The sequence below is a fragment of the Anolis carolinensis genome, chromosome 1 (assembly GCF_035594765.1).
Source record: "Anolis carolinensis isolate JA03-04 chromosome 1, rAnoCar3.1.pri, whole genome shotgun sequence".
In the NCBI taxonomy this organism is placed as follows: Eukaryota; Metazoa; Chordata; class Lepidosauria; order Squamata; family Dactyloidae; genus Anolis; species Anolis carolinensis.
In genome coordinates this window covers 315,963,227-315,975,318 of record NC_085841.1, presented here as the reverse complement: position 1 = coordinate 315,975,318, position 12,092 = coordinate 315,963,227, and the positions used below count along the sequence as shown (strand labels likewise).

The 12,092-nt window shown below is 42.9% G+C and overlaps 1 protein-coding gene and 1 long non-coding RNA gene across 20 annotated transcripts in view; one reads left to right on the top strand and one right to left on the bottom strand.

Annotated features, from left to right (window-relative positions):
* Nucleotides 1-12,092, top strand: part of ryr3 (ryanodine receptor 3) — a 342,095-nt gene that overhangs the window by 245,885 nt on the left and 84,118 nt on the right. For all 19 annotated transcript variants that reach the window (XR_010001819.1, XM_062967304.1, XM_062967301.1 and 16 more), the window contains 2 exons: nucleotides 8,641-8,961; nucleotides 10,311-10,551. Coding sequence is in view for 18 of the 19 variants with exons in the window: in XM_062967304.1 (XP_062823374.1) it covers nucleotides 8,641-8,961; nucleotides 10,311-10,551 (562 nt within the window). In the remaining variant the exon portion in view is untranslated. The remainder of the gene's footprint in view (nucleotides 1-8,640; nucleotides 8,962-10,310; nucleotides 10,552-12,092) is intronic.
* LOC134295321 (uncharacterized) overlaps nucleotides 1-12,092 on the bottom strand; it is an 80,269-nt gene that overhangs the window by 16,565 nt on the left and 51,612 nt on the right. The gene's annotated exons all lie outside the window — the stretch shown is intronic.

The following is a 12,092-nucleotide window of genomic DNA, read 5'->3' as shown; positions in this document are numbered from 1 at the left end:
ACTACATGGTTCTTACATTTGATTTATATCTGCTGGCATATTTCCACTTTTTGGATCACAAAGCTCTCTCATTAGAAGAAAAATTCTTAAGGAAGTATATATATATGGAAAACACGCACCTAACCTGTGAATATCTTTATACGCATAAGGTATTAAGATTGGTAGTCTTATTAATTTTATTTCCCTGTTTTGTTAATGAAAAATGTTAGTTATGTCTATATCTACAAAAGCAAACTAGCAGACTCAAAATAAGTACAGAAATCAGAGATACAGCATTATACAGTTCCCCATGCTTTGGCTAAAGTTGTTGTTTAAGTGTATTGTGCTATATTATGTTGCTCTATTAACCATTTTCAGACCATATCACAACAGTAAGCTAAAGATCAAGATATATATTGAAGATCTGTGATCACAGCCCCCTGTGGTGTTTGGTAGAAAGGAGAGAGAAAAATGTATCAAAGTCATAGTACTGGAGGCGGAAATAAAATCCTTTCCTTATTTGTCCTTAGAAGGAACAACATACAAGTTCCAGCATGGTTCCTTCCACAGGACAAACAGCAGATTGGGTGTGATTTTAAATTGTGGAGTCAAGTCAAATTTTATTTGCATCAAGCCAATGACTGTTACAATTTGAACAACTATACAATATGCCAACAAACTGATTACTAGTGTGAAAGGATACTAAAACTGGTACTAAAACAACTGAAACAGATACAAACTATCTGCAAATGGAACAGATACTAATAGTGTAACAAAAAGTATTGTGATGTCAGGACCCAGGCCGCAGAGCACCAATAACCATGCGCAGAGACCAGAATCTATCTAATATCTTTATTAAAGGAATATATAAAGTCAATAAAAACAGGTGAAGAATATAGTTCAGAAATAGACCTTTCAGGAAAGGTCAAATATAGTCCAGGAAAACAATGTCCAATATGAGATATTAGAGTCCAAAGTTATAATCCAATAACTGAAACACACACTTGCCGAGCAAGTGTGGGGAAATGACAGGGTCCTTTAGTCCAATGGAGCTTGACAACAAGGCTGGAAAACAAACTAGATTCTTGGCAAACAAGACTTGATACGTGGCAACGAGAAGCAAGAAGCAAGAACGAGGTCCGAGGCGAGGTCCGGGGAACAAGGCAGGCTTGGAACTAGAACAAGGTCCGTGGCAAGGTCCTGGAAACAAGGAACTGGAGTAGCGTAGTCCACACACGATCTCACTCCTGAAGCTGACGAATTGATTCCGCAAGGATCTCCTTGCGGGTAAACACCTATATAGGATCTTGTTTTCCCGCCAAGGAACACTTTCCCTTGGGAACAAGAAGTGAAACCCATACTGTGTCCAGATGCATGACTCCTTAAGATTTCCCAAGGGAAACAGGCTTAATCAGCTAATTGTCTGGCAGCGATTCTGGCGCTTCGGCGCTTCGCCTCCCTAGCTCCTCTATCTCGGTTATAATTATCCTTACGAGAGAACGGGGGAGAATTCTGCCCAAGGCTTGTTTGGCTGACTTCTGGAGGGCAAACATCCTGCAGGTGCAAGGGCTCCAATTCTGGCTGAAACGGTGGGAAACCAAAGTTTTCCTCTTCGTCTGCCACTATAGTACTAGGAACGGGACTACATGGCCCATGAGACATCACACTATCCCCCTCCTCAAGGCCCCTCTCCAAAATGGGCCCTCTTCCCGAGGTGCGGGGCCGCGGCTTGGCAGGGTAGGCCTGATGGAAGCGGCGGACTAAGTCGGGGGCATGGACTGTGGAAGCATCTTCCCAAGAGCGTTCTTCGGGGCCAAAACCCACCCAGTCAATGAGATACTGAAGGCGGCGGCGGTGGAAGCGGGAATCCAAAATGTCTTGAACCTCGAATTCCTCCTCCCCGTCCACCAAAACAGGGGTGGGGGCCGGCCGGTCTGCATCAGGGCGCACACCATCCGCCGGAAGTAGCAGGGAGCGATGAAACACTGGATGGATGCGCATAGAGTGCGGGAGTTGGAGTTTGAAAGTCACGGGGTTAAGTTGCGCCACCACTGGATAGGGACCAATGAAACGGGCATCTAGCTTCCGGCAGGGACGGTGGGAGGGCAAAAAGCGAGTGGACAGCAGAACCCGATCTCCTACCTTGATTTCGGGGCCCGGTTGGCGATGACTGTCAGGGTGGCGTTTATAGTCCTCCTTGGCTTGGTCCAGTTGCTGGAGCAATAGTTGTTGCACCGCTGTGAGTTCTTGCAGCCAGTCCTCCGCTGCGGGGACTTCTGAGGTTTCAATGACAGGAGGAAAGAAACGTGGATGAAATCCGTAGTTTGCAAAGAACGGGGTTTCCTTGGTTGAAGCCTGGACACCGTTGTTGTAGGCAAACTCTGACAGAGGTAATAGGGATGCCCAATTGTCCTGTTGATAGTTTACATAACAGCGAAGGTATTGTTCCAAAGTGGCATTGGTGCGCTCCGTTTGCCCATCTGTTTGGGGATGGTGAGCTGAAGATAAATGAGAGTCTATGCCCAGTAGTTGTTGTAGTGCCTTCCAGAATCGAGAGGTGAATTGAGATCCACGGTCAGTGACCAAACTCTTGGGCAATCCATGTAGCTGGAAAATATGCTGAAGGAATAAATCTGCAGTCTGTTTGGCCGTGGGAAGGCCATCACAAGGAATGAAGTGGGCCAATTTGGTGAAAAGGTCCACCACCACTAGGATCGTGGTATATCCAAGGGAGGGTGGTAGGTCGGTGATAAAATCCGCAGAAATTATCTCCCATGGACGAGATGGAGTAGGAAGGGGATGCAGTAGCCCTGAGGGCTTCTCTCTTCTTGTCTTGGAACGCTGGCATACCGGGCAGGTATTGACATATTTCTCCACATCCTTGCGGATCTTGGGCCACCAGAAATCTCGTAGGATCAAATGCATGGTTTTAAAAAGTCCAAAATGTCCTGCTGGCTTGCAGTCATGACATAGATGAAGTGCCTTTTCTCTGCCTGGTCCTGGAGGGATGTAGACATGATTTCTGTAGCATAATAGCCCGTCCTTAAGTGAGAAAGGGAAACGTAGTCCTTGGCGAATTTGATCTTGAGCCCAGGCATCCGCCTGTTGACTGGCTCTAATTTCTTGAGCACAAAGGGGTCCTGGAGTAAAGGGAGTTGGTTCAACTGCAGTGGATTTGGTGTTTCCCACTGTGAGCGTGGCAAAGTTTTCGGGCTGCAGCAATTGGGATTCGAAGGTCTCTCTGCGCCCTGCAGCATACTCTGGTTTCTGTGATAGAGCATCTGCTTGCTTGGTCTGAGCTGGGGTTACATAATGGATCTGGAAGTCAAAACGCTCAAAAAACAAAGCCCAGCGCTGCTGCCTCTGATTTAGCTTGCGGGCAGTTCTTAGATGTTCCAAATTACGATGGTCAGTATGAACCTCAATGGGAAATTTAGCCCCTTCTAACCAATGTCTCCAATTTTCAAAGGCTGCCTTTATGGCCAAAAGTTCCTTCTCCCAAATAGTGTAATTTCTCTCTGGGGCTGTTAGTTGACGGGAGTAAAAGGCACAAGGATGAAGATGTTCTCCCACTGGTTGCATGAGTACAGCCCCAATTGCCACATCGGAGGCGTCAGCCTGCACAACAAAAGGGGTTTTAGGATCAGGGTGCTGTAGAATTGGCTGAGATGTGAATAACTTCTTTAGTTGCTGGAACCCTTTCTCTGCTTGCTCCGTCCAGCGGAAAGGCTGTTTTCCACGGATGCAGCTGGTGATTGGGTCAGACCAGCGGGCAAAGTCTGGAATGAACTTGCGGTAGTAGTTTGCGAACCCCAAGAAACGTTGCACTTCTTTCTTTTTGGTGGACGCCCGCCATTCCAATACTGCTGAAACCTTTGCCGGGTCCATGGAGAGCCCTAGTGGCGAGACACGGTATCCCAGGAAGTCTACCTCTTCTAGATCAAAAGCGCATTTTTCCAACTTGGCATATAGTCCATGATCCCGCAATCGTTGTAACACCATTCTGACGTGTTTCTCATGCTCCGATTGTGATCTAGAAAACACCAAAAAATCGTCCAAGTATATGATCAAGAACCGATCTAGATAATCCTGGAAAATATCACTGACAAAATGCTGGAACGTTGTGGGAGCTCCGGATAAACCGAAATTCATGACTAGGGACTCGAATAATCCGAATTTAGTCTGGAAGGCGGTTTTCCACTCGTCCCCCTCCCTGATGCGAACTAGATTGTAAGCCCCCTGGAGATCCAGCTTGGTGTAAACCTTGGCCCCTCAAAGCCGGTCTAATAGGTCCGAGATCAAAGGCAGGGGGTAGCGGTTCCACTTCGTGATATTGTTCAATGCTCTATAGTCCACAACCAAGCGTAGGTCCCCTGACTTCTTTTTCACAAACATCACTGGGGAGGCAGCTGGGGATTGAGAGGGTCTGATGAATCCCTTGCGAAGATTTGACTCTATGAACTCCCTGAGAGCTTCTTGCTCTGGTTCCGTCAGGGAGTAGAGGTGTCCTCACGGGATCGGGGCCCCCTCCACCAAGTCAATGGCACAGTCATAGGGTCTATGTGGGGGTAGTTTCTCGGCTTCCTTTTCATTGAAAACATCCCAAAAGTCTGAATATTTCTTGGGTAAGGTGATGATGGGCTCAGCGTCTGTGGCATGGCAGACCTTGGCTACTAGACAATGGTTTTGGCAATATTTTGAAGCAAACTGTAGTTCTCTGTTGGTCCAGGAGATGTTTGGGTCGTGGAGCGTCAGCCATGGAATTCCCAAAATCACAGGGAAGTGGGGCACCTCGGTAACAAAGAAGGAAATCTCTTCCAGGTGTTCCCTTATCCACATCCTGGTGGGTTCAGTCCATTGACTTACTGGACCCGTCTTAAGGGGATGGCCATCAATAGCCTGCACCACCCGGGCGTTCTTGAAATCGTGATATTGTAATCCCAGAGAGTAGGCATACTCTCTATCGATGAAATTGTTTGTTGCTCCTGAGTCTATCATGGCATGGATCATGATGGGTCCTTTTTTCGCTGACCACAACGTGACCACTAGGAGAAATAGGACCCCGGTTTGCGGCTCTTGAGTGAAGTTCTTGACCGGGTTGGCGAGCCTCTCTACGCCCGGTCGCTGGCTTCCCCCGCCGGCTTTGCGCCAGCCGCCTCGGCCGTCTCCGTCTCCACGGAGGACGCCGCCGCCAAGCGAGCGGCGGGCTTTCTCTTGGCTGGACATTCTCTGGCGAAGTGGCCCCCATTCCCGCAGTACCAACAGAGGTTTAAACGTTGGCGGCGGGCCTTCTCGGCAACATCTAATCTGGGACGCACATTGCCCAACTGCATCGGCTCCTCCTCGCTTCCTCTGGGGTATGGGGCTGGTGGTGGGGGTCTCCACACTGGACGTGGCTGAATACTGGCGGAAGCGGGAGGTTTCACTCCTGCTCTTCCACTCTGGCCTCGGAGCCACTGTTTCTTGTTGGCAAGCAGGACTTCGGCTCGTAAACATTGATCGATAAGTCTCTCAAGAGAGTTTGGAGGATCCACCTTGGAAATTTCTTCCTGCATCTCGATGTTGAGACCCTCACGAAACTGTCCTCTGAGGGCTATATCATTCCAATCGGTGTTTTGGGCCAGCACTCGGAACTCGGCTATGTACTGGGACAACGTCCTGTCCCCTTGGAAAAGGCGCCGGAGTTTATGGCCGGCCACCTCTACATTGTCCTCGATCCCCCATGTCGCCTTAAGGTGATTCAGGAAGTTTTGCGTGGAACTTAGGTGCATGGAGCCCACATCAAATAGCGCCGTCGCCCAATTGGCCGCTGGCCCTTCTAGGAGACTGTAAATCCACGCCACCTTGACGTCTTCTTGGGGAAACTCGGCTTGACGGGCTTCTATGTATGCCTGGCATTGGCGACGGAAAACATGAACCTTGGAGGCTTCTCCAGAAAACTTGGTTGGAAGCGCCAGGCCAGGGAGCCGGATACCTCGTTCCTTCAAGCCCCGTATTTCTCCCTCCTGCGTATGGAGTGTATCACGGATTCTGTCTAATTCATCCTTGGAAATGGTGTAGCTGAGTGGTTGGGCTTCCGCCCCGGTTCCTGTAGACATCCTGGCCTAAGGTTAATTGGTGCTTAGGATGGCGGAGTCAAACTGTCAGGACCCAGGCCGCAGAGCACCAATAACCATGCGCAGAGACCAGAATCTATCTAATATCTTTATTAAAGGAATATATAAAGTCAATAAAAACAGGTGAAGAATATAGTTCAGAAATAGACCTTTCAGGAAAGGTCAAATATATTCCAGGAAAACAATGTCCAATATGAGATATTAGAGTCCAAAGTTATAATCCAATAACCGAAACACACACTTGCCGAGCAAGTGTGGGGAAATGACAGGGTCCTTTAGTCCAATGGAGCTTGACAACAAGGCTGGAAAACAAACTAGATTCTTGGCAAACAAGACTTGATACGTGGCAACGAGAAGCAAGAAGCAAGAACGAGGTCCGAGGCGAGGTCCGGGGAACAAGGCAGGCTTGGAACTAGAACAAGGTCCGTGGCAAGGTCCTGGAAACAAGGAACTGGAGTAGCGTAGTCCACACACGATCTCACTCCTGAAGCTGACGAATTGACTCCGCAAGGATCTCCTTGCGGGTAAACACCTATATAGGATCTTGTTTTCCCGCCAAGGAACACTTTCCCTGGGGAACAAGAAGTGAAACCCATACTGTGTCCAGATGCATGACTCCTTAAGATTTCCCAAGGGAAACAGGCTTAATCAGCTAATTGTCTGGCAGCGATTCTGGCGCTTCGGCACTTCGCCTCCCTAGCGCCTCTATCTCGGTTATAATTATCCTTACGAGAGAACGGGGGAGAATTCTGCCCAAGGCTTGTTTGGCTTACTTCTGGAGGGCAAACATCCTGCAGGTGCAAGGGCTCCAATTCTGGCTGAAACGGTGGGAAACCAAAGTTTTCCTCTTCGTCTGCTACAATAGTACTAGGAACGGGACTACATGGCCCATGAGACATCACATGTGAGCAGAAAATAATTGTATTCAATTAAAAATAACATTGTTCAATTTAAAGCTCAGGAGTTAATTGCAGCCCATATTCTAATAGCATTAATTAAACATTTTTCAGATTTTTGATCGAGTGCATCAGGGGTCCCCAAACTTTTTAAACAGGGGACCAGTTTACGGTCCCTCAGACCGTTGGAGGGTCAGACTATAGGTTTTTTTTTAAAAAAAACAAAAAACAACCCTATGAACAAATTCCCATGCACATATCTTATTTTGAATTAAAAAAGCAAAATGGGAACAAATACAGCCTCAATGTTAATAATAATCATAATCATAATAAAAATAATAAAGAGGGTTGGCCAATGACCCCTTGGGCCATTTAGTCCAACCCCCTTTTACCTTTGTGCACCAAAAGCACAAGCAAAGTACCCCTGACAGATGGCCACCCAGCCTCAATGTTGTTTTTAATTATTATTATTATTATTATTATTATTATTATTATTATTATTATTATTATTATTATTATTATTGTGATACGAAATCCAGCATGTCTATCTTGTTTGCTGTGTCATACAATAAAATAATAATAATAATAATAATAATAATAATAATAATAATAATAATAATAATAATAATAATAATAATAAAATCCCACAGTCCTAAATTCTTGGGAAGTGTTTGACTTGTGATTTTGTGATACAAAATCCAGCATATATATCTCATTTGCTGTGTTATACCGTGTCCCTCTGTCAATAATAATAATAATAATAATAATAATAATAATAATAATAGTTGTTGGAAGAGACCCCTTGGGCCATTTAGTCCAACCCCTTCTGCCTTTGTGCACCAAAAACACTGCAAAGCACCCCTTAATAATTAATAATTAACTAAATAATAATTAAAATACCATTATAAACAAGCAAAGCTTTGAAAGGTGCACACCAGGCGAGGGAGGAGGTGGGAAAGGCGTGCGCTTTTCCCTCCTCCCTCGTGCTGCACGCACCTTCCTCGGTGGAAGAGGAGGGAGCCGCCACCACGGGGGCTGGATAAATGGCTTCGATGGGCCACATTTTGGTTACCCCTGGAGTGCATAGTCTGAAGTGATATTTTGTACCATAAAGATTTACTACTTTGTCTGCTTATGAGAACTGACGTTTATTGATATGGAATGAATTAAAAGCTCATTGTACAACAGAGCTTTCTAAACATTTCATGTTGGTGGCACACTTTTGAAACATGTATCCTTTTGCGACATAGTAATTCAGTTTTCCTAGCAAACTGGAGATTAAACCAACCCATTTATTACATAAATTTTAATAACAAAATGTATGGGGATACAAATATATAATTAATGACTTATTTCACATAGACTCAGAAGTTTCTTGTTATGTTAGTATGACACACCTACATACTGCAGATGATGCACAATTTGGAAAGCTCTGTTGTACATCATACCAGAGAAAAGTCTCTGTACTTAAATAATAGGTGGAAGTAATGAATGCCCTTTGCAGCCATGGAGCATCTCACTTGGACCTGTCTAAAAAAATATGCCTTGTTATGTCAGTGTCGTGGTGGAAATAATAGCATTTACTATTTCATCTGTTTAATTCATTGTATATTAATCCATATAATATTATTATCTATCACAATATGAAGTTTTAGGCATACCTGAAACTGTAGAAGAAATGTGTCCAGAAATTCCTAACTTGGATGACTTAATGAAAGAAATAAACAACTTGGCAGAATCAGGAGCCAGATATACCGAAATGCCTCATGTGATTGAAGTGACCTTGCCCATGCTGTGCAATTACCTATCATACTGGTGGGAAAGGGGACCCGAAAACATCTGTGAAAGTGCTGGGCCCTGCTGCACAATGGTCACCTCTGAACATCTTAGCATAATACTGGGAAACATTTTGAAAATAATCAACAACAACCTTGGGATAGATGAAGCAACCTGGATGAAAAGAATTGCAGGTACTTCTGTAAATTCTATTGAAACAATTAATTAGTAAAATTTGTATTAAAAGGATTGCTTCAAATATATATGGTATTTTGCTCGCATAGCTACATTTGACAAGTTGGGTTGTCCACAAAAATCTGACAGTGCCTAGGTTCCTTTCTAAAGAAAGATTGCTATTGAAGAAAAACATGAAAGGTAATTTATAAAGAGGGTGAAGGTTATTTCTATGCTTAGGTTTAAAGATTTATCAAGGTATTTTTTTAATGAGACAAATAGAAATGTGCATTTCTTTTGACGCGAGAATCAGGCAATCACCCAGATATTGTCCAACTTCAATTTATTTATTTATTATTTGCGACATTTCTATCCTGCCTTTCTCAACCCCGGAGGGGACTCAAAACAGCTTTACATATAGGCACCTATTTGATGCCTCAAAAACAATATACAATTAAAATGAACATTTAAAATAGAATAATAAAATACATTAAAATTAGAAACATTTAAAACAATACATCACAATTAATCACCTAATCCACAAGCATAATATGATATTATAATCATTGTGCAATATTATAATCATTGCACATCATTCCATATTTATCTTTTGCACAATTTCTCCAAAGGCTTGGTCACAAAGCCACATTTTTACTCTCTTTTACTCACTTCCCAGAGCCAGCTTAGCCACTGATGAGGAATGCTGGAAGTTGTAGTCCACCAAATTCTGGAGAACTGTACAATTTCCAGTCCTGGAATTGTGTCAATCTGCCAATTGATAGTATGTGCCTCAGTACAAGAAGAAAGAATCGAAACCTTCTGTTTCCTTTTAGAAACAGCTTGCAGCCATCTGTTCAAGTCAATTTGCTAACATGCTGGATCTAATACTAGGATCAAAAACTGGCTTGTGGTAACTTGTTAGCAAAATACAATTTTTAATCAAATGCATTAAAATATTTGTACCCTGTCCTCCAGCCAGAGATCTCAGAGCAGTGTGTAGTAAAACCAATCTTGACAGAATGAATTATCAAAATGATTTTCAAAGGCTAAAAACATAATATATAATTTTAACAATTTTTAAAAGTTAAAATACTTCAAAATGAATGTGAACAAGCTATCATTCATCAAGTTAAGATTCAATAATTTACTATTTTGAAATGTAGTTAAATCTGCTCCCTTTGAGCAGAAATGCAAGAAGGGCCAAATGAGATAACAGAAACAAAGCCATGTTCTTAAATGTAACTGGGGTTTAGAATTATAGATTTTATGCATTCATAAAGGTAAAGGTAAAACTAGAATTAATACATTGGAAAATATAATTTTGCAAATGTTTTATATATTTTTTCATATGTATGTATTCTATATATAGTGTATGCTCAGCCAATCATTAGTAAAGCCAGACCAGATTTGTTGAAAAGTCATTTCATTCCAACCCTGGAAAAACTAAAGAAGAAGGCCATAAAGATTGTGATGGAAGAAGAACAGTTGAAAGCAGACAGTAAAACTGATACTCAAGAAGCAGAACTTCTCATTCTGGATGAATTCGCAGTTCTTTGCCGAGACCTTTATGCTTTTTATCCTATGTTGATCCGATATGTAGACAACAACAGGTATGCAAATCTCAAACTATGTTAAATAAGTTGACAGTGTTCTTTATCATGACAATAATTGACTCAAAACCTTCAAAGTACTTAATGTAAATGTTGAAGGATAGGAATAGATTATTGATTGGTTGTTACATCTTCCACAATTTGCTGATTGCCTTTTTCTTGCAAAAACATTGTGACAACCATTATACTTGAAAGTGATAAAGAAGCTAATGAGTGCAGCTGGAAATATGGGTAGAAAGGGAAAGAATGTGGGATTAAAAGATTGAGTAATAGAGATGGGAAAGAAGAAAGACAAAGTAGTCAATAGAGAAGAAGAACTAATAAATTGAAGATAAGTACACATAAATGATATGGGGACAAGTGAAAAAGAGAGAAGCAAACGAGAAGACAACACATTACACCAATTATTGTATGCACAGGAAGAGGAGAAAGAAAAGCAAGGGTGTTTGAAGTAAAACTAAGATTTCAAGGAGGTGGGAATCAAGCAGAGTTAAAGATGAAAAAAAATCTTGCTAAGATTTTCACTTTTAATGGTGCAACAAACTTGAGAAAAACAAAGGAAAATGTGATTGGAACCATTTCAGGCAGGATAAAGAAGTGGAAGCAGAACTGGGAAAATTAGCAATAAGACAGAAAAGCCACAGAACAATAATTAGCAGCATATTGTTCTGGTTCAACCTGGTGACAATGAGGGATTTGTGTCAGGGACTGGGAGAGTTTCAGAGCCAGGGGGAATGCTGGATTCAGATACAGCCAGAAAGGAGGTGTTATTAGAGCAACCATGTGAAAGTACTGATATTTTGGACTCAGGCAGTCAAGGACGTGAACGCTCACCTAGTAACTGCAGCCAAGATACCATGAGCTCGTCCGAGGGAACAGTGGATTTAGATAAACATTCTTGGCTGGCTCTCAGGGAGAAGGGAATCAGGTGCAAATGAACTGAGACACTTCGTGAGGGAGATAGGGACAAGCGGGGAGTACAGAAGAATGTGTGTCTGTTCATGTTTTGCAGCCCTAAAAGCAGAGACACGTGAGAGGATTTTAGATCTGCCAACGTCACTAAACCTAGGAGGGTTGTTAGCTTTGTTCTCCGTTCAAAGATTAGGTTGGAGACTCATGTTTCACGCTGATGTTTTGGCTCCTTGTTCCATGGATTTTTCTGGGATTTCTGTTCCTTGTAATGCTTCTGGTTTAAGCTTTATGTTTTGGAGTTCTCTTGTCTTCATGCTCCAGTTTAAAAACCTTTGGAATTATATTGTATTCATGCTTCAGTTTTAACATTTTATTCTGGGATGCTGCCTGTGGATTACTGGGATTACGTTGTCCCTGGGATGCTGCCAGTTTGGCCTGGCTTGTTGTCTATGACTTTTGCCTACTTTATTGATTCTTGGATTTTATTCTTTATTTACTCCATAGTGTTTTACCCTTTTTATATATGCTTTTTTAATAAACTGTTTTGACTTTTACACTTGGTATCTTCTTGGATGCTGTGAGCAAGGTGAAACCCTGCTGAGGTGCAACACATATTCAGAAATGCATGA